The sequence below is a fragment of the Bombus fervidus genome, chromosome 6 (assembly GCF_041682495.2).
Source record: "Bombus fervidus isolate BK054 chromosome 6, iyBomFerv1, whole genome shotgun sequence".
Classification (NCBI taxonomy): domain Eukaryota; kingdom Metazoa; phylum Arthropoda; class Insecta; order Hymenoptera; family Apidae; genus Bombus; species Bombus fervidus.
This window is the reverse complement of record NC_091522.1, coordinates 7,697,903-7,721,300: the sequence shown is the minus strand read 5'-3', so window position 1 is coordinate 7,721,300 and position 23,398 is coordinate 7,697,903. Positions and strand designations below refer to the sequence as shown.

General features: G+C 36.0%; 1 protein-coding gene across 1 annotated transcript in view; it reads left to right on the top strand.

Moving 5' to 3' along the window:
* Kair1d (Kainate-type ionotropic glutamate receptor subunit 1D) overlaps nt 1-23,398 on the top strand; it is a 227,897-nt gene that overhangs the window by 178,464 nt on the left and 26,035 nt on the right. Inside the window, exons 7-9 of the mRNA XM_072006141.1 lie at nt 8,074-8,241; nt 17,614-17,634; nt 18,699-18,851. Of these exons, the coding sequence (XP_071862242.1) occupies nt 8,074-8,241; nt 17,614-17,634; nt 18,699-18,851 (342 nt within the window). The remainder of the gene's footprint in view (nt 1-8,073; nt 8,242-17,613; nt 17,635-18,698; nt 18,852-23,398) is intronic.

Sequence of the window (23,398 nt, the reverse complement as noted above, 5' to 3'; positions counted from 1 at the left end):
CAAATTACCATTTTCAGTCTCGAATAAACAGTAATAACCATCGTTCCCCAATTTATACTTTAAACGATCCCGGGAATAATTAGCAATTCGCAATTTGCTCCGCGCGCGAACAGACACAGCAGAGTGAACGCTGCCCGCCAGTCAGCAATAAGTGATAAAAAGTAAATAGCCTGTGTAACCTCGGTACAATTTATCTCGGCCGTGTCTAGCAGATTTCAATTTAGATCCATTAAAATGTAAATTAGAGACGGTATTTGTTCAGACGCTCGAGGTCCACGCTGGGCATTGTTCCCGCCCCCTGGTTTCCGTGTCCGACGCTACGCCCGCGGGTGGTTAGTGTTCGCCACCGAACAGGGATGAAGATTTGTCGCGGTGTTGAGCAACAACCCTTCCGGCCATTGATTTTTAATCGTTCTGCAACGTTGCTCGTTAGCCAGCCGCGACGTAATCGTATATTTATCGCGAGGATCTGAGCAAAACAAGTCGATCTTGTACGACCGAAAACACGCGAAACCACAATCAAACAGCAACATATGTAGTTTAACACGTCTAGCGTGTGCGTTTTTATTTAAGAGTATAATGTGCAGTTTATGAAACCTGTTGTTCTCCATGGTACTCAATTTTCAATATTAATCAAAAGTTTAAGAACGTGCGATATTTTTCAGCAAAATTTTAGTATGTCAGTTGATTGGACGAAATGTTTTCTGTGATATTCTGCAGAGCCACGGGACGGACGGAAAAATGGTGTTGCGTTGTTCCCTTGTCAGCTGCACGTGTTAACCATTGTACTAGTAATCGATAAACGACTCAGAAGGGAAATAATTGCTCTGTGATCGAGTGGCCAATCTCTATCGATAGGACGCGATAGTTAATACATGATTTTATGGAGCGTCGGTATTCTTGGAAATTGAATAATAATATCACAGCAATCCTAAAAAGTAAATATACATGTATGTAATTCATATACGACACTATATTCCCGTAATCTAGGAAATAATCTCGGATCACGTTCGAGAAACAAGCCAAGCGAGAAAGAGACTGGTATTACAGAACATTTAATCAAACTTTCATCGTTGATAAACCTATCGAATAATTTTCTCCCTCGATTTTTCCTGCGGGCCGAACAGTATTAAAACTCGATCCCCTTTATAAACAATGAAATTATCAATCGTTTGTTCACGAGCGAACACTTTCTCGGCGCTGATCGCTCGTTTCAGTCCAGTGTCAAGTAAATACCGCTCGATACTCATTACATAGGCAATATCGTGCAACGTCATCATTCACTGGGATGAAAATCGAACGATAATTAGCGGTTCGTATGAACGCGTTAAACGGTTTGATTCGAGCCAACTAATATCAAAGAGACAAGGAGTTAATTGCCACGAGAATGAGCAAGCGATGTTTTTTTAAAAGGAATGACTGCAGATCGGTCTTTTAACGAGCTAGGTGTGCGGTAATTTAAAACTTTTGAAAAAAGTCGCCGGATGAAAGTATGAGGACGATATTGCAAGCGGACCACACAAAAGAGCGGACAGCGTAGAAATTAATTATGACGAATACCGCGTGATTATAGGAGTATTTCAACGTTCTCTGAATAGAATGTTGTGTATACGGCGACAGGAACAGTCTGGAAGTTAGGTATTTATTTTCATTTGTATCATGTAACTGACCCTCCAACGAGATCCTGCTGATCTCCTCAAGAAACTATTGGACTGATCCATTGACGCAGTTCGCGATTAAGGATAAACAAAATTAATGACATTTTAATCGTTGAGAAATTTGATTAACGAAGCACAGCCAATGAACCGTAGTGATGCTATTAAATTTCGTCGAATCGAAACAGATAGATTGGACACGAGTCACGCGTCGTGTTGATATTGTCGATTGATGAACTTATAGAGAAAATAAAAGGCAGTACATAAAAAGGTAAAACAAGAATAGAAAATAAACACTATCGCGTTTGTTTGCGAATAAATTAAACGGTGAATTAACTTGCGTTGATTAATAGAAAATTGTTTTTCAAATGTTAATTTAGCATCAAGAAAAACCGAGTTCAACGAATGAAAAAGAAAAAGAAATTTTTTTCTGTTTCGATACGTTTGGTTTTCAGTTTAAAAACTCCTCATTTGTCGAAAATTTGCTTTTCCATTTGTAGCCCGTTCAGTTTCTATTTTTCTCTCTGATCAACCTTGTTGCGAAGCATTGTGCACGTGATATAACGTTTCTCGATATAGAACAGCTTCGGAGATGAATAAAAAAGGTGAAATAAAAACGAACTTAATTGCTCTTTATTACCGCATAGCATCTTTATTATCATAGTGCGGCAGTGCTCCTGCCGCACCAATAAAATCCACGGGGCAGATTTACACCGTCGTTAATTCAAACTGAAAATTCACGACAGAGAACAACTTCCGGTCCGTTCGCCATTTACGAAATTTATTAAAACGATTTTTTTCTCTTTTTTCATATTCTAACGCGCTATCTCGATGTTTTTTAAGTAAGAGCTCAACGAGTTATTCCCCACTGACAAGGAATATTACTCAATTAACGACTGAACTGCATAGATTTTTTATATGGTTTTAAAGGCATTATTAAAGAAACGCTATGAAATACACACTACAAATACATTGCAATAAGAGAAATATAATTAATCACAAGAGTTTTAATATGGGCATGGAAATAATCTTTTAAAAATAGCTGATAAGTTGAAATTTAATATTAAGACAATTATTAAGACAGAAAACTGAAACAGTGTTTAGCTCTAAAATCAACTGACAACACAATTTTGACATTGATTAAGAATGTATCGAGTTTTAAATTTGTTTCTTTATAAGAAATGAAAAATGTGATTTATTGCCTGTAGTCATCAAATTATTCCAGATAATGCTCGTTGTCGATAAAAAAATCTTCATACGTAGTATCTTCTCGAAACGTTTCGTTTCTCGTCGACGTCATGATGTCACGTAGCGAAGAATGTTTTACGCGAAACTGCACAAGAACGCGACGTTTCGCATTCAAAGTGTGTATGCGGCATTTTTATCTAACTCTCGAGGATGTTCTGCTGCAAGACAAGTGAAGATTACGTATGTGATACGCGTGGCTTGGTGTAAATCACGGGAAACGATAGTTATCGATCGTCGGTTCACTCGATAGTCGCCTGCTTGCCTGTGTTGGGTACTTTTTATACATGACTAGCGCGAAAATTCTGCTGCTTTCGTTTGTCACGCTTTTGGTGCTAGTATGCCGAGTGACATTCCACGTCGCTAGTTCGACGGTGAGCGACATGGATTGAAAAGGAATTCTGATTTTGCATATCATGTGATATGAAATGTCCATTTCCTTCGGCAAAATAAATATGATTTTGTTGTTTCAAAATGAACTTATTAATGTTGTAATGGGATATTAGGATTTCATATTATCTTAGTAAAATTTGTTGCTATAAATAAACGAATAATGCTTTATTTCATAAGATTACCTTTAGTTATAGTTTTTGGAATTTTCTAAAATCTTCATACTGATATATATTATAATTATATAAATATGGTAGAAAATATGAGGTAGATTTTCACCGGTAAAAACATTTTGCGAACGCATACGAAGGATTTGTGGTCAGCTCTTTAATAATAAATAAATACTTTGTTACTTATTATATTATTATAAATTTTTATAAAACTTTTAAAGTCTCAGTTTACAAATATGAATCCTTCTATTCTTCTACTTCTATACACACAGATACATTTTTTACTACTACACTATAATTTCAAGCATTTAATATAAATATAATTATTTTTATTTTGCGCTTCTATATCATATTAGGCTTTCTTTCTTTGGTCGCGCATTTATTGTTTTAAATAAATACCTAAACGCTCTTAACTAGCATATGTAATGTAAAATCTATTATTCACAGCGAGTACTTCACATACGTGTAAGACGTACAGAAAAAAGGGCTTTAATCGATCGAAACAAGAGAAGAGGTTCTATAAATTATCCAAACAGTTATTTCAAGTATCGTTCGCGGTGATCAAATTAATTACTGTTTTCATTAGATCATGACGATCTATATTTTACAATGATCTACTGAAATTGGAAGCGCGTCGACGAGTACTCCGTTGAAATTTATGTACATTCGACCTACTGATTAATGAACAATTACGCGAAATCAGCTGTTCATTATCTGTCAACCAGTATGTTAAAATGGTCATAATTCGATGAATAACGAGCACTCGTATCGACGGGGTCATTTTTCCTCGAAATTACCACTTTCCGTTCGGAATAACGGGTCTGTTAATTATGGAAGACCGGTCAAAGCACAATTTATTCCTGGTATGAAAAATATGCGTAAATACTTAGCGATGATTTAACTCTTACTTCCTTACGAAAGTGCTTATAAATTAAATTATAACAAAATATATGTACCTAGTCCCAGAATAGCGTCATTTTTGCTTTAACAGTTTGCACTTAATATGTACCTACACAGAAATGTCTTCATGAAAATATTCGAAGACTTGCAGACACCTTTTATGAATACGAGTATATTATGTACGTTATATGTTTAAAATACTTTGGAACTTTATTGATAGCGTGATAAGAATATCATTATCATATTGATAAGATTTGAAATAAATCTAAATATATATGTAAAAGCTATAGGGCATTTATGGCCTAAGCTTATACGTTTCATAGAAATTACAAAAGTATTTAAGCAGTCAATCATCCATTATGTTAATAAGCTTGCATATTCAGTGGGACTATCTGTAAGATTTATGATACGCTTAAGATCGTCGTTGAAGCTGTATATTAATTTTTTACTAAATCTATGTTTTACAGTAAATATTTTATGCCGTCTGTATACATTTTCTGATTATAAGTATAAGTTTACTCATTATGGTAGTAATGAAATTCCAAAATGTTCCAAACACACATGATATAAAAGATCGTAAAAATCTTCTATGGTAAGTATTCAAATATTTTCGCAAGCCACTGTAGAACTAATGGCTGACCACATATTTCTCTGGGATAACTCGCATTATTCGCAAGGTATAAAGTGAAAGCAAGAAAATACGGCAGTATTGGTTAGGTATACTGCTCGACGAACGGTAAAATGATGTTGCCCGAGGTGTAATGAATTAATAAACGAAATACCTGGCGTAAATAAGTTTCATGCAACGAACTGTAATTGCGTTTTGATGCCAGCTGTATTCAACGGTATATTATTACCGATAAAATCATAGCGATTTTATTACATCGGTCTAATGATCGCCGACGCAATATAACGACAACGAAAAGGAGAAATAACGTGGAAGCAGCGTTCCTCTGAAATTGAACAAACGCGACCGTTAATGGCGACCGACCGACCTACCAATCTGTTAACCGTTAATCTTCCAAAAACGGGCATTATTTATCGATAATGGCGAACGAACGACATAGAAATATCAATCTATTAAACGTATATCTTTTGAAAATCGACGCGATGAATCAAAATTGGCAATCGGTTGGCCTACAAATATCAATCTATTAGCCTCATATCTTTCAAAAATCGATGCTATTAATTGATAATAACGACCGATCGACCTACCAGTATCAGGCTGTTGAGAGTATATTTTCCAAAAATTGGTGCTGTTAATCACAATTGAAGACCGATTGGCCTAGCAATATCAATCTATTAGCCTCGTATTCTCCAACAATCGATGATATTAAAATCGATAATGGTGAACGATTTGCACCGCGTAATTGAAATGAGTGGAATTTGAGGGAAATGTGGAATATAAATGGGAGACGCGATGATACGACTGCGGCTAAATAACTCGATGGTAATAAGGAGTCAGAACTGGTGGCGCGGTGCTACGTCTACTAAACGCTAGTAATAAGAAGCTTAATGGCAGTGGGTACTATAACCACGATAACAATCATCATAACCGTAACAGGCATAATAACCGTAATGACCAGCGAGATGCGATAATACGTCGGCGTCGTAGAATTCGGGGGTCATGTCGAAATTTGTGGCCTCGAAATGCGAGACCGCGTCTATGCGAACGACCATAACTTCGTGTCTTCCTGAATCAATGTTTCATGGAGCGAGCTTAATTCGGCGACAAGCATTTCATTGACTCATTAATGCGTGCTTCTTATCGTCTTCGATCCTTAAGATCAGCGTTCGAGAAGATGATAGAATTATTTGCTGCATTTGGTTGACTCGAAATGATCATTTAGTTGGTGAAGTAATTTGTGGCACTATGGGAGATTATGTCGTTGAATATGAGATTGCTAGCCCGGGTGTTATGGAGGAAGATTTATCATATATGTTTACTGGAGATCATGTGTCATTGTTAAGGATTATTGTTCGGTAGCAAAGGACATTCATCTGATTTCGCTGTAGCAAAATTTAAGATTTCAGTAATCTTGATCAACTGATTGGTATTCGTTATGAACGGTAATTGTATTCTAAAACAAAATTTCTATACTGGTGAATTGATAATGAGTTGCATTCATAACTACATACGAACTTAAATCCACCATTAGCAGCACAATAAACAACAACCAATCAACATCATACAAATTCCCTTTATATCAGGAGGGAATGTCTACAATTTAGGTTTGCCAATTTGCCAATGTTCGAACAAACTGAATAAAAGTTAGCAACAGCTTCCAGCGATTTTCTTTCGGCACCTCGGATCCTATTTAGATACGAAACTATTGAAATTCGTGTAATTTTATCGATCCGAAGCGAGAAAGGAAAGCCTGTGTGTGTCGCTGGAAGCAATATCACGACGTAAAGAATGAACGAACGTCCCGAGGCGAGGCGATGATCGATCACCGGTTCGAATCGATCGGCCACGGTGTCTGGTGTATCGCGAGGCTAGTCGATCGTTCGATTGTAGGGGACAGCGGATCGGGAACCGGCAAACTTATCTATCCCGGCCAGGACACAGGACAAAGGATAATAAATGGTCGTGGCTGGCTGCTTGAGCATTCGAAAAGGTGGACGCGGCACAGAGTTGTGCTTTGAGGCTGGCCGACTTTAAATCACGCTGGCTGCCACTACGATGTAGATAGCTCGGTGAAGAAGCTGCTCGCTCCATTCCGCACTCGAGATATCTCTATTTCTGTTGATAGGCGTCGCGTGTCCGGCCAAGTAATATCTGTCCTGGAAAGCGTAGCCGGACACGTGATTACGGATTGAGTTATGCGAGAGAGAGAATTGAATCGAACGATGACACGGCGATCATGAAAGGGTGATTCTTTTGACTCTCCCCCCCCCTAAACAGAATGTTATTGATTTACGAATAGACGGGTGTTTAGCCATTTATAGGTAATGTGGAGGCACAAAGAAATATGTGGAAGCCACGTATTATCCCAGAATATGTGTATAATGATATTACATGACAATTTTAAGAACTTTGAAATACTTAAATCTTGACGAAAGTTAAATCTTAACGAAAGGTGTTTGCCAATTGATATTTTGCTTCTATATGTCTATTTGTTTCACTATCCCTTTCAAAAATAGCAACCAACATTTGCAAAAATTAACCTGCCATGGAGTAAAACGCTGTATCTTCCGAAGGAAATGGGAAGAAATCCTAAATTAACGTAGTGCAGCTCTGAATGAGGCTAAATGTTCTTATGTACTCAAAGATATTTTAAATTAGATGTATCTATCCTTCACATAGATAAATCTTGCGATTTTACAGTTAAGTTTATCGTTTATATCGAATATGTAACATATTTTACAAGGAATACAAGTTTTCACAAGCAGAAAATAAAATTTCTTTTATTTTTATTTTTCAAGCATTAATGAAGTTTTTCTCGCCACATTAAGATTATAGAAATTATTCGACCATATGTATGTATCTTCGATCTGGAACGACAATAATTCCAAGTATCGGAAATATGACAATTTTCCCCATCCGCAGATATAGAAGCTTCTATAAATCTCAGGATTCCTGGCAAACGTCTAGTGTGGACGGTGATATTAAACGTTTATCGCGGGGAAGCAATAAAATTCTTGGTCGAGCAGCATGCAAAAAGTCGGCAATCGGTTCAAGAAATTCATAAAGTGAACCGAATTCCTTGCAGGACCTACACAGCGTCGATCTGGAGGAATTCAAGCACGGCGGGACCAATATCACTGCCTTCCGATTAGTGGATCCGGAGAAGCAAGACATACAGAAAGTCGTGCAAGATTGGATTTACGGCGAGAAGCGTTATAATCGAGAACTCGATATGGGACAGAGTTCCAACAAGGTACGACAATATATCGCTTAATATTACGTATTAATTCGAATAATTGTCATTGGTTATACATAGAAACGATTGATCAAGTTAGTAAATTTCGAATATTCATCATATTGGATATATTTCTACTATCCGCGGAGAGATTGATTTTCACGATAATTAAATTTTTATCAAACCGTACCCATCAATTTCATCCTGTATTAGTTCGGTCGTTTAAACATAGCGGTAATAATTTAAAATCGTGTATAACCATTTGCAACGTTTATCGAAATTTAATTAGTTCATTATATTTTATTTGAGACCCATTCTGATTTTGATATTATATTCGTTTGTATGATTGAAGAACATTCCCGCAACACGGGACGTTTAACAGAAGTGCGCCGCGTACAAATTCGTTGAGTTGAAAACGGTTGTTTGTTTTCTCATGGCGCGGCAGCGCGCATAACGTAAGCGCGTTACGCCGACGGAGCACAGACAAAATTTCAGCGTACACGCGTGCGAACTTAATTAGCGCCGCGACGCGCAGCGACGCGCCGCGTCGCCTCGCCGGCGCGAAAGATTTTAACAGTTACAGGCTTGTGGTGTCGATGTAATTTTCTCGCTGAACGAGCCTGCTCGAACTCATCAGACCTGTCCCGTATGCATGCAAATGCATAGATTGTTCCGCGTCGCACCAACGGAACATGCTAGCCGCTTGCCGCCGCTTTGCCCGTTGTAATAACACTCTAATTTTACATTCTTCCCGCACAAGCCAGCTTGACAGCTACATCGATCTTCCTCCAACTCGCGGAACGTTCCGCTGCAAATGCAGCGGGTGTTACCCGTACGCTTGTTCACGTTTGACCGAGAATAAGCTGGAATGTGCTACATAATTCGATATTTCGCCTTTCGAAAACTTCGAAAAGTGCCACGGGAAATTGAATTCCTGATATATAACGTGTATAGGTGAAATGTTGGAAAAATGAAGGTATTGAGAAGATGAAACCGCGATTAGTTTCCCGTTGAATTATTTCGCCAAAGTGGATATATTTTACAAAATTTCGGGTAATAAATAAGTAATTTATTTGCAGTGGTTTGGAATTTGACACTTTTTGATTTAGTCATCGAGAGAGTAGTGTGTAATGCAAACGTGATTTATTATTTCAATGGAATCTAGTTGTTATTAGAAACTTCATGATAATATTGGGAAATTATAATAGAAGATTGTCTTATAACTTGTATGTTATTAATTAATAACTTATATCAGATAAGAGGGCACAGGTCTAAGGGAATTTGTCTATGTGATGCATGTTTTATACAATTTCCAATTTATCAACTACATACTTCAGTCGAAGCTTTCTTCAAGTTATAGAGAACTCTGCAGACTGTATTCTCTAATACAATTTTCTATTTGTGAGAGTTTTACACAATTACTTACACATGTTTTAAACCAATTGGTTAGTTAAACTTATAGGCAATACTACACTGTAATATTAAGGAAGCTTCTCTTCTACAAGAATTTGAAATTGAAACAATGTGATTATATGATGTCTATATAAAATAAAAATTAAATGTAAGGAATTGAAATCATGGAACATATTTGTCTCTTTCAAACAGATAAAAGAAACTTTAAAACATTCGCAGTTAAACCTCTTTGATATTTTAGTTAATTTAAATTAGTTACTCCACTCACTTTCATAAAGTTACGTTGGAATATAACTTCTTTTGTAAAGCTTCATTATGAAACAGGGAAGAAAACTGTTCAAGCAACGATTATAAAACTTTACAATGTGAATATTTCTTTCCACCGATTTCAATTTTTTTAATCGTCGACCTTCTTGCAAGACAATATGAAATATTTGTTTTTCACTGTTGTTATCGCCACAAGAGATTTTAAATACCCCTGAAACCTCTTTATCGTGACCCTTGTTTGACTTTCTGACTTGTAACGGTCTTGATTCCCTCAAGTTCCGAAACAAAGTCGCTTTCAACTTTCTGCTCTGTGGAACCCACATAAATAAGTCGACAGTCGACTTCCTTTCAGTGAAACGGCGGACCCGGAAGAATCCGGTGCATAAAGAACTTTGTCCTGGAAATTACAAAGCTCAAACTTCTTATACACTACCCACTGTTTTACAGGTAACAAATCTCGGACGTAGATAGTGCAACTGTTCGAAAACCGCTGTTAAATTTGCCTGGTGTTACGTTGACTTCTACTACTTATTTATTATGCAGCCTCCAAATTTATTGGTTTAAAACTTTCAATTTGAGAATTATTATTGCACTTTCTTCCACAGTCATTTAAATGTATGACGAAATTTCCTAATTGTATACAATTTTTGTCCATATTTTTCTTTTTTTTAATGAAATCGCAACGTTATTTCAATAATTCATTTTCCAAAGATATTTCTCGAGATATTTAGTTAATTCATATATTTGCAAATACGAATAAAGAAAAAGAATCTAAATTGATACTTTTTAAAATATTTTTACATATTATATGCATTTTATACAGATTTTCACATGTAAATTTCCCATATACATATGTATATATACGCGCAAATCGTGTCGACGTCTATATTACATTACGTTAAAATATGATTTCAGAAGATACATCGAATTTTATTGTGAATAAATATTTTGCGATTTAAATGTTTTATCTTGCGAAAGTAAGATATTATTATTGCTTTCTGGCTAATAAATTTATCACTTAAGACATTAATTTCATTTTAGAAACTTTTTCAATTTCAAATATTTTAGAAATTTTATTTTACGTAAAGGTACATGTAAAACTTTATAATTCGCAAAAAAGAAATATAGGAAGCGAACGCTGTTTCTAGTTACAATACTTCTATAGGTCAACCTAATTCGTAGCCAATTTCACTGCGGTACTCGATTGATCGCGCGAATTTCGTCGCGGAAATTGCCTATGCAATTTACCTACTTCCTCCGTGTGTTCCTCATTCTGCCGCATATAAACCCGCTAACGAAATGACATCGTATTACGTGTACGAATATATATGTGTGATCCCCTGAATCCATTTATACGTACATAGCGAACACACATGCACACTCGCTAGTATTCCCATTAGATATCCCTATTTTCTCTGTTTGCTTCGATTGGTGAAATGCGACTAGGGAAATTACTAAAACGATTGATGATACAATTGAACGTAGAAGTTGGCTGCTAAAATTTTTAGCCTGTCGTATTCGCCAATTCATTCGACATTTTATTCAAACAATTTTGCAATTGTAAGTAACAGAATATTCCAAAATTTGTTCCAAGTATTTTATGCTGTTTAATATAAAGGTAGAAATTTATTTCGCTCGAATTTTTGCTCATAGCGGTAAAGATAAAACATGATTAGTAAATGAAAAGGAATTAAAATTTTTTAAAAAGGGTATTGTGTTTGTCATATATTACTCAAATTTAATTTGATTTTCAATTCTTTCATGAATAAATACTTTTAGATTATATGGAAATAAATTTTATTTTAGGAGTTGTTATTAATGATAGAAACTCATCTTTTCTTTTTTTTTTTCCTTTTTTATAGAGAAAGTATAGTGCATTAAAAATCATCCAGTAGCTTTAACATTAATATTATTATGTTACTGTACTATTATGAATTTCGTGTTATCTTTTAATAATTGAAATCATACTATCATTTTTTTTATTGTTTTCCGAATATAATACATTCTTCAAAGTTCATATTTGTTTAATCATCTTTCGAATATAAAAAATTCTTGGAGTTTTCTAATCATTCTATTTCATCTTCCATACATTTCATTATCATTCTACGTCATTATCATAATTTTTCTCGCATGAGATAATCGCCAACGTTCAGCTACAATCCAAACAAGTTCAGGACGAAAGTTACGTTCCTAATTGTTAGTCGTTCGACCGATTCGTGAGCCTGCATCACTGAGGCAGATTATATCATTGCGCGCATCTGGCACGGCACCAACCGCGGAAAAGTTGAGTAGCAAATCTGAACGTTCGGTCATCTCGTGGGAAGCAACATCTGCCACAACCGAAACCAGCTTTCACTCCCTTAAAAAGGTTAAATTGCATCGACGCCCTTGCGCGTTCGCGCGAACTTCGCCGTAACTTTTTTGTCGACGCACATTATATAACGAGTCTGGATATGGATGAATTTGATGGAAAATCTGCAACTCTGCATTTCCGGATCATAAGGAGCCAGGAAAAAGATTGAAAATAAGCGCAATCATAGATCATAGATTATAATTTAATTCGGAATGTGGTAGCTTTAATTTAGAAGATATTTGCTGATAGCTATAATACGTTAAATGTTATCTTATATATTTTATGTCTTTCATGACAAATTTTAAATGAAGAAAATTTTCTAATAAACTGACTCTAATAATTTTCTAATAAACGCTCCACTAAACTAACTAAACTATCGACGAAATATTACAAACAGTCGAGTTCCACCTAAAAATTGATGCAAATACGTAACAAGAAGAAGAAAATATATATTTTACTGTTATTTCATTATTTCGACATGAATGCAATTGTATGCCTTTGTGTAGAATATTTCCTTCCAAACTTCCAAGCTTTCACAGGTGCATCATGGTAATGCATTTTAACGTTCGAAAGTATACAAATCTTATTTACTAAAATCCATTTTCATTTAGTCTTCTCCAGCTTAATATTTTGTTATTCGTACCACTTTTCCGTGCAAGTGACTCTCAATTACAAGATTGAAATATTCCGAAGGTATCTCAACTTAGAAAGAAGGTTGCCGTTTGGATAAGGGTAGGTATCACGTGGGACAGAAACGCAGAAAATAAGATCACAGGCTCACCTATGAAAACGCAAACAATTGAACGAGATCAGCGGCCCAAGGAGCAGTTAAATAATGGAGGCTGGAACCGCTGGAAGGCACCCCGGGGCATTCTAAGGTTGCCGAGCTTTATATCTTTTTACCTACGGTCTCTCTGCCTTTCCTATACCCTCCATTCATTTCTTCTCCCCTTGGAGAAGGCCACGCTTGTTTGATCCCTGACCCGTTCATAACGCGGAGGAAACGACCCGGCGGAAGTCAACGATGGGTGCACTTGAGGATGCACTTTTTTCGCCGAGACTTCGTTAAATTCGGATCCTTCGTAACCGTTTGGGAGAGACAACGTTTTGACAAGTAAATCGGCTAGCGTCTCATCGCTATTCCCTTGCTCGCGAGGAACGGATAGAACCGACGAGGAATCGATTCTTGCCACGCACCCGGAAGCCACAATAAAAAGCCACGTCGCGGTGACTTACAAAGGCTCTTTTTGTGAGACAAGCCAATCCATGGCTGGATTCGTTGCATTCTCGTCCCGAGGAATTTATTACGAATCGTGTTTAGCATTGTGAAATAAAAGTCTGGGGAAGAAAGTGGAGAAGATTAAGACGAAGCTCGAACCTTATGAACGAAATATTTTATAATTCTGACGTTGACCTTCAAATGTATCACTTTTTAGATATATAATACGGTATTTTGAAATTATTAATTTATGTAAGAAAATCCTTAAAAAATAATTGTATACTTCATTTCTTTTCTGTAATATGTTTCACTTGAGTAAAAAACTGTAGTGCACTTGTAACGTACATATAAACAGATAATCGTTAACGTAAATATCGTGTCCTCCCCTGTAACTATACAATTGCCTATAATACTACATCGATAAAAATTAATCAACCATGATACGTTTTTGAAATATCGATATTGAAATGCATCGTTAAAGAAAGTAGGAAATAATTTGCCCTAGCTAACAGGTCATTCATTACTGTGATCAAGAGGGCCACGTTATACGTGGTAAAAGTCGCGAAAGAGATATTCAAGTGGAAGACCACGAGCGAACTTACTCCGGTAGCTGTGCTTCATAACTGAACTGATTTATTCATTGAACATTCGAAGAAGTTCCAGAGCAGGCCGGGAGTTCCAGCCCGTGACAGCGAGACAGAAAGTACCAGGGGAGAACGTACCCGGTGAAATTTGTATTCTCTCTACGTACAATTAACCCGATTTATTTCGCTAGAGCTTCTTTCCGCACTGCCCTCTCTATTTCAGGGAAAAATCCACCCTAAAAGGAAGCTAGAAAAGTTAAAAAAAAATCTAAAAAGAAACGAAACAGGAAAGCTCTGTAATTTCCATGGAGCGCAGAGTCGAACGGAGTATTTCGATTTCGAGTAGACGTAGCGAACGGTTCAGCGAATACGAAATCGCGTTTATTGTTCGTCGTAATTCAGCTCAATTACACGGTAACAGAAAGTTGTTAGTCGTGAAATGGAGAAAGAGTGAAGGCAGAATAATTAGAGCAGGGAGAAGGAAGGAACATTAGGGATCTTGGATGAAAACGAGCAACGAAGGCTAGCATGAGTTGCATTAGCGATTCCGTACGAGTCGTTGGCTAGGCGAGCGGCGACGAGTATGTAAATACGCGTGCACATGGGTGCAAGAAAATTGAGCGGATGTGAGTAAATGATGGTACGTGACCGATCTTAGAAGCGTTCGAAAGAGAAGAAATCTCGCGGCTAGAAGGAGGCGGAGGCTTGCGTAGCAATCAGCTTCGGAGATGGAGCACCGACTACGAGAGAAAAGTTCGTGTTTTCTGCGCTGCGAAATAATTTTTGTTAACACAGTAGCAATAGTTGGTTTTATGCCGAGTTTATGACACAAACGTGGCTCTTCTGTTATTTAATTTTAGACTTTTAAAGTTTTAAATTTTCTATATGCAATTTTACTAGATGAGAAACTTGTAAAAGGTAACTCGTATACCAGTAATTCTTTATTAATCAGCGCTCAATCACCCCTGTTAGGATAAGTTTTTCGTACATCTTATTCCCTTACAAAGAGAACGAAGATGCAGATGTAACACTTTTCACACCTTGACAGTATGAGAAACATAATAGAGCAGACATTAAACTTGGTAGAAATACCACATAAACTCATGTTGCACTTACACTTATCTTTGTAATCACATATATCTTTAACAATCATACAGTCCACATTGTTATTTTAAAAGTCGTTGATATCGAGCTACACGTGTGAACACTGGCGACACAACACGTATTTTCTGCGCTGCAAAATAATTTTCGATAATAGCGAACCTTACATAGAACGGTGTATTTCCTCCTTCATAATCTTTGTTTTTTTTTTTTTTTTACCCTAAAACTTCTTTTTAGTTAAAAAAAACGTACGATAGAAAAGTATAGATCGAGATATGCACCGTATTGAAAAATTCATCAGGTAGAAGCAGGTCTGGAAATAGTTCGCCGGAATTCAGATCGTTCTATGGATAAAAAAGAAATGAGAATAGGTCCTCGATGGCGCGTATCACGGTTTGTGCAGCCGAAAGATTCGGCTGGATGGAATCCGATAATAAGCACGCGTGCCTTCGAATGCGTGCGTGGTTTCGATAAAATCGGACCAGTTGAAATTTCGTCGTCTCTTTTTATTGGCCGATTCATGGAAGCTTCCGTGGCAGGATACGAATAGCGAAACCTTTTGCGATTCACCGGTTACCCAGGCTACATTCTGTCCCGCGAAATTCAATTTGCCCTCGAACTGGTCCGCGAATTTCTTTTACGACCGTCGAGCTACGTCTGCTGGCATGTATAGTATCGATACAAAGAACTACCTTAATGTTCAATCCTAGAACCATGTTACTATTTCTGTAAAAGTGTTACACCAGTTTCTATAGCCCCTTCATTCTAATGGTTCGAGTGTTTTCAAATTTTCTGTATTTATCGTTAAGCATGAATTCAATTAACCTGGCTTTTAAGTTTGTATTCATACGGGTACAGTTAGATAACTTGGACTCGTTTCCATTTGAATAACTTGCTTTTAGAGAATTATATACGTAAGATAACTTGGAAGGAAGTGGCAGTTGTAATATCTGTATTCGTTTCTGTTAAATGTTCTAAAAAATTAAAAAGTAACATTAAGAAGAAACGATTCAAAAGAAATTTGGACGAAGAAATGAATTGTTAGCAGTCATCTGGGTCTATGTGAACTCCATATCCTGAATTACTTCATTCTTATTTTTTTATTACTATCTCTATTCTAGATACTTCAAGATTGTTCATATAACACATGCATTATATATTATATGAAGATATTTTACAATTGTTGTAACATGCATATACATATACAATGTTACATGAAGTACATAAATTATTGTAAAGGAATCTGTCGATGAAGGAATAATAGCAGATCCATTTCAAGAACTTTTTTATTCCTTACACTGATAAATCATATTAGTTCAAAGAAGACTTGTAATAAAAATACGAAGAAACCGAACCAATCTTCGGCAAAGTGTATCAAATATTCTAAAGGAACTATGTGTAGTATATGGTTATACTTTTATGTGAGAAAGCAATATTTCATATGGACCAACCTAATACGTTATATCAAATGCAAATTTCATTCTGAATTTCTATATAATAGTTGACGTTAAGTCGATTCCACAAAGGCATCGTTTCGATTTTCGAGTTTACTAGATTGCTAGTGACACGAACTTAACAAAATCATAATTAATTAGGATCGCGTGCACGTGACAAATGATCAGTATATCCGTTGAATTACAGATAAATTGGTACGCGTATATTGCTATTGACAACTGTAGTAAGTATAGATAGGAAATGCCTGTTATTTGTCGTCTGTCGGTACTTACACCTCGATTCACGATCCTTCCACCGCGGCACGTGAACGTTTTCATTTACCGTATTTTCCTCGTGGTTACGGTCGCGAGGGGGATAATTAATTTTCGATCACGTCTGCGATAAAGAAACATCGGCAATCGTTTATTTCCGACACTATGATCGATTCTGATCGATAGACTTTTCCTTTTTACAATAAAATACGTAGAACCTACTGGCTAATTTTAAAACGCGAAAGGTTTTAATCCAAGTATCCGTTTTCTGGCGCCTAACGTGCAATTTGAATGTAATGCGACATTAGAACATCTGCGTATAAAATTGAACCTTGTCTTTTTGTATCTAATAATTGGATTATGTTAATGTAATCGTCATTTAGTTGCTTTGATCGTTACGAATTTTTTCTTTTTCTTTTCGTTTTTCTGTATATTGAGAAAGGTTCAATGATTAATGCATTGCTCGAAAAACATGTAAGGAAATCGAAGAAGAAGATAATATATAGTGGTAAACATATAACTAGGTATAAATATTTATAAAACTGTAACTGAAATTATTTTCTGTTTGTAACAATAAAATTTCCCTACTTTTGTTTATGTTTTAAAACTTCTTTTGGCTACCACTGTATATATATACTTGTTTAATGTTACACTATCATTATTAATCTTAGAATAGTAATTTTATGACTATATGAAGAATCTGTAATCGAATAATGAATATTTTTGTTTCATGCACGCCTGGAACAGAACAACCTCACTTGCATAAAGGTAAGACACGACGAATCTCTGATTAAAATTACGAGCAATTAGATGTTATGTTAAAAGTACTAGAAAAAGTTTTCCCAAGAAATTAAAGAAATTGTGAAATTAAATTCTTGAGATTTTATTTCGAGAATTGTTAGGTACTGTGAATTTAAACGAACTTCTAGAAAATTTGTACAGAGTTTTTTCACGTTAATCGAAACTTTTAATACAATATGTGTGTTAAGATATAGACTGGCAATCTTGTAGCGTTTACGGTTATATAATAATTAATCAGAGTGCTTTGATGTTTCCTGGCTGTAAATTATTAATAAAGAGGAGATAATGAAGCTGCCAAGCGATTACCTTCGAGCAATAATAATTTGATTATTGTTACATTGATAAAATTTACGAAGAATTTCCACAGTCATTCCATGTCAGTTATGCCCTCAAGTTTTTAGAAATATTTTGATTATTTTATATTAGCTTAATTACATTAAAGAAAAAGCCTCATGTTGCATATAAATTCAATCACAAAAACTCAGGTTGCAAAAACTCAGTGTGAAGTTTCCATGTTAACTAGATTACTTAATTTTGACTTAACTATTCGACCATATACCACACACGCGAGAAACACAAACCGATCTGATTCTCGGTTAAATGGCTCCAGGAATGATGTCTCGTAAAATCCTGTGAAGATGATGTATATCTCAGAAGGAAGAAAGTGTAGTCACGATACAAGCAAGGACGTTGCTTGTTGAATGATGCTTTCAGAAGATTTTAATCGCAATTCAAGAAATTTAAATGCATTAAGTAAAGTTTACTATTATTTATTGCAAGATCGTAAAAGTCTTCACAATGCCATTTCGTTTTTTCTAACACAGATAATATAAATAATAATACAATTTATTTTTTATGAGAGAAAATTTCAGCTTAATGCAATTGTGTTCCATAGAAATCGATATTTTGAAAATGTAATCTGATTTATGTGACATGGATTTTTATGTAAAAATTATTTCAAAAATTTGTTCCAACGATTTATTAATTATCATGAGAGTAATATGTTTGGCTATTGTCTCTGAATCTTGTAGACTGAAACGTCATTGATGTACGACGCCGTGCATTTATTTGCGAAAGCACTGCACGATTTGGATACATCCCAACAGATCGACATCAAACCGCTTTCCTGCGAGTCCACCGACACATGGCCCCACGGATACTCCCTCATAAACTACATGAAAATCGTGAGTATTCGAGCTATAATATCGCAAATTATGTATAGATATACTCATCGTATTAAATGTAGATGAAAAGCTATGAATGAACTTCGCATGCGCTCTTAGATATTATTTTAGTATATTTATTGATTTATATTTTAGGAAGTTGTAATTGTAGAAAGTAGCAAATGTTACGAATGCTAATTTTAAACGATATATCGGAGGATAAAGATAGATTTAAAAATTAAAAGTTGGAAAATAATCTGAAGAAATTTGGTCAATGTTCTGCTGATATTTATGAAATTTCATAATTTTATGAGCGTAATTCAAGAGCCGAAAATGAAATAAAGATTTGTTCCACCCACTAAATATGACAATACATGCCTTAACATGAATATTTCATATACATATGTTTGCATATTATGTTTTTCCTATAAATGCAGAAACGTCCGTAATCCAGTGATTAAAATAAGACATATGTTATAATACCTCGCTTCGAATATTTTATATATATTCCAATATTGTCTGCATTCTATATTATTATATTATTCCATTTAAAAATTTTTCATAAATGTATATAAAAATTCGCAATATAATAAGTAAAATAAAATAAAAATTTGGTTAACCAACCAATACGATAATACGTCTGGAATAAATGAAAATAAAAATAATAGTTAATGTTAAAATACGTTTAACTTGTCACGTGGAAATCTTATTTCGCGCGTTCCATTTGTACGCCTGAGAAGAAGCCAGCATGTGTTTGTACGATTGTTCGCGAGGGAGATGTTCAAACAAAGCCAGCTGGTTTACGATGTCACAACGGATGGGGAAATTCCATTGGAGCCTTAATCCTATCGCGATATCGTTGGAAAAGCTCCAATTGAAAACGAGTCGAACGTTCAGGAAACGATGTTCGCGTCACGATGACGTCGGGAATTCGATATACCGATGGGAATGTCGGCCTATGACGTAATTGGTAAAGGGAAAGAAAGGAATTCTCTGCAGTGGAACGCGGAAATTATCGGGTTAGCTTGCTGCTTTCGTAGCTGCAGCAATTTTTTCTCCCTCGTCTCTCATGGGCTTTGCGAAAACACTCCTCAAACCGCTACATCGCCTCGCGGGATTACGAAATCCAGTTTAAATTTTCAAAACTGCGAGCAATTTACGATGCGCGATGTAATTAAGTAATTTTATATAATTACGCTGTATAATTTGTCGCGTTCACGCCATTTCCGTGTAAATTGAGATTTTCACTTGGATTTTATCAGCTATTAAATCCATTAATCTCACGTTTCGTGCTTTATTGTAAATCGAAATTTCTTATAATAAAATAAAATGGATTTCACACTTGGATTAATACATTAAACGAATCTAAACTTCGAACACTGTGATTGATTTTTTTCTACTTTTGCTAAGCTGTAGAATTTTTCATTCCGATTGAATCAAATACTTTTCCATTGAAGCACGTCTTTTAATGTTCTTTTTGTTATTATTTTTCTATGCTAAACTACTAAATCAAGATCAATCCAAGATCAATTCAATAACCAACCATTCCAAGAAAAACCACACCGCAAACATTAAAAACCTTTCATTTACTTTTTATCGTATCTCATTCATACTATTTCCTATCTTATCTCAAAGTAATCCAATACTTTTTATTAAAACATCTTTTTTGAATTTTTTTATTGCCATTTTTCTACGTTAAAAATATTTACAAAAGTAAGAGATTAAATCAAGATCAATTCCCGCCAATCAATCTAAAAGGAATCCAAATCAAACCCCACCGCAAACACTAAAAATCTTCCACCAATTCACCCTTTCCCTATAGCTCATACATATTCACCGTTTCCTATCCCTACACAATAAACCAATACAGCCTGCGTTATCAGCCACACGATCTAAAACCAACCAACCGCAACGTCCTCGCAACTGCTTCCCAAAAAATGTATTTCTGCACAGCTGCACAATCAAACGAAGATTTCGCGCGACCTACGCTTCTGTCTACTTAAACTAACCGCAGATAAATAAGCGATATTGATACGAAATATGCAAAGCAGGATAGTAGTTAGATCGCGTACAAGCAGCCTAATTGCGCGGACGCGTAATTAGAGGTTTGTCAGTGGCGCAAATCGTTCGAAAGCGAGCTCACCACGACAAAAACGTCCCGTGTAACAGATGCGACAATGTACCGTTGTCGATAGGCATCTTGCAGCCAGTTGTGGTGTTTCTATCGCTGCAAACGCAGATAAAGAGACAGAGAGAGGACGAAGAGACCATGAGAGGTCGAGAGAGATAGGTAGGTTAGTAGGTTTATCGGGAACGTATCATACAGAAGGGGGAAATTAATTTCGCGGAATTATGGCCATCGATCGGCCGTCCAGCCAATGTAATAAGCCATTATAACGATATGCTTAATCGGACTGTTTCTCTCTGTTTGGGATTCCCTGCTTATTAACGAGCGCCACGAGTGCCGCCATGTGCAAATGCAAATGTCTGCGGGAACTGTGCTCCTTCATACTCCACGCGGACGACACGATCTTTCCACGGTTCCCGATTGTTCCACTGAACAATGGAAAGTTACCTCCCGAGTTAAACGAAGCCGTCACTCCCATTGACAAATTATAGTTCGCGGTTTTGTGACCGTGAATCCTCGATGACGTCCGCGGCGACCACGAATGCGGTTAGGCGAAGTTGAAGCCGACCTAGTGACCTACAGTTTAAGACAGTAGATTCTGGTTCTACCTTCGTAGGAAGTGCTGACAGGATTATTAATAGGGAGATAGGGATTATTCCTTTTTGAATATTAGAAGTGGAGTGTTGGGGTTTTAAGTTTAGCGCTTGGTAGAAGGGAGAATTATTTTGAGATAATTAGTTTTTTCCGTGTTATTTTTGCTATTCTACAACGTTTATAATATGGAGGACAATATTTGATATTTTTGGATAACTATTATATCTATTTCCATTTTATTAGGGTATTGTACGATGGATAATGATTAAGTTGACGTGTTAAAAAGCGTACATAAGAGTGGGGGATAGGTTAGCGATGTTGAAGAATGAAAAAATATGGTCTTAGGAAATATTAATAAAAAATATACGATATTCAGATATATATCGCGGATATATAGAATATATGTCCTAATATCATGTCCAGCAGCGTATTAGGAAGAAAGTAGTTATTCATAATGTAAATATCATATCGAACCACTCTAAATGAGTTTCTAAAAATTATGTAATTAAAGTACCTTGCCGTAAGCAGTTAATAGCAGTACGATTTGTTCGGTAGAAGACAGATTGTTTATTTCTCAAGATGAGTGAAGATATTAATGATCGAAGCTGAAAAGACAGAAGGGTCTTAGAAGCAGTCATCATTTAGTGAACGAACTTTAACGAGCTTAGACCGCTACAAGAATATATTGTTAAGTACCATGCAACACTCGAGCAGATTGGGTGTTTTGAATATCATTGAAATTCGTTTTCTAATCGTTTAAAACATCAGTATCTAAAATAAAAAGTTCTCTCGATCGAATAGTTAGCACGATTCAGGTTTGAATGGGCTACGAGTACTTCCTTTAAAACCATCTCAAGATAACATCGTTTGAAGTTTTAACGTTGTTGTTTAACAAGCAGTTTTAATTGGAACACAATGAAAGTGAACACAGTAAAATGAAAATTGAAAATGTCTGTGCGCACAAAGGCATTCTTCCTGTGCAAATCCTTTTTTAACGCAATTCTTTTTTATCCAATACAAATATAATTGGCATAAATCTATATCGCAGAAAATTTTCAGGATATAACACAGAGGGAAATAATGAAACTACCATCATTCTTCCAAATATGGCACAAAAGGAACAATGGAACAATATAAAGAGTAATGAATAAGATATATAGAACATTGGAACAATTAGCACCGTAAACAGAAAATTCGATTACCTCAAATATCAACCGGATCAATAACGAGTCGTGGCTGCAATAACTGTATATCTTCCCTGGATATCTGGATATTTCCTTTTATGTTTATTTTATTTTTTTCAATATTTGCATCTGCTAACGATGTCTGCCGTTAGTGTCATCGTTGATGAAACATGAGTTCGCAAACGTAGTCGTGTGAATATAACACGATCTCGATTTTGGTGTGAAGCGATAATAATATTTGTTGAATAGAAAAACACTTCTCATCAGGTTGGTTGACTCATATCGCAGTTCTGCCTTCAATTCTACTAATTACGCGACGCGTAACCGGGAACAGGCGGCGCTTTCGAACGCGAAACACGAGCGAACGCAATTTGCCGCCGAAAATTTCGTATCAAGGCTGCCTTGGTAATTATGCAGGTAATGGCAACTTCCCGCTAATTTTCCCCTGACTACGTGGCTCGATTCAACGCTAAAATTTATTGGAAATCCTCGTTGCGACCCGATCACAGTGTCATTACGCGATGAATCGTTTGAACAGAGCTTGAATATTTTTCCAGTTGTAGGCGGAAATTTTCGATTCGATAGGAATAATCAGAAGCAAAAACAAGAAGGAAGATGGGTTCACGTGGATCGTTTCGCGCGTCGATCGCGGGACTGAGTTT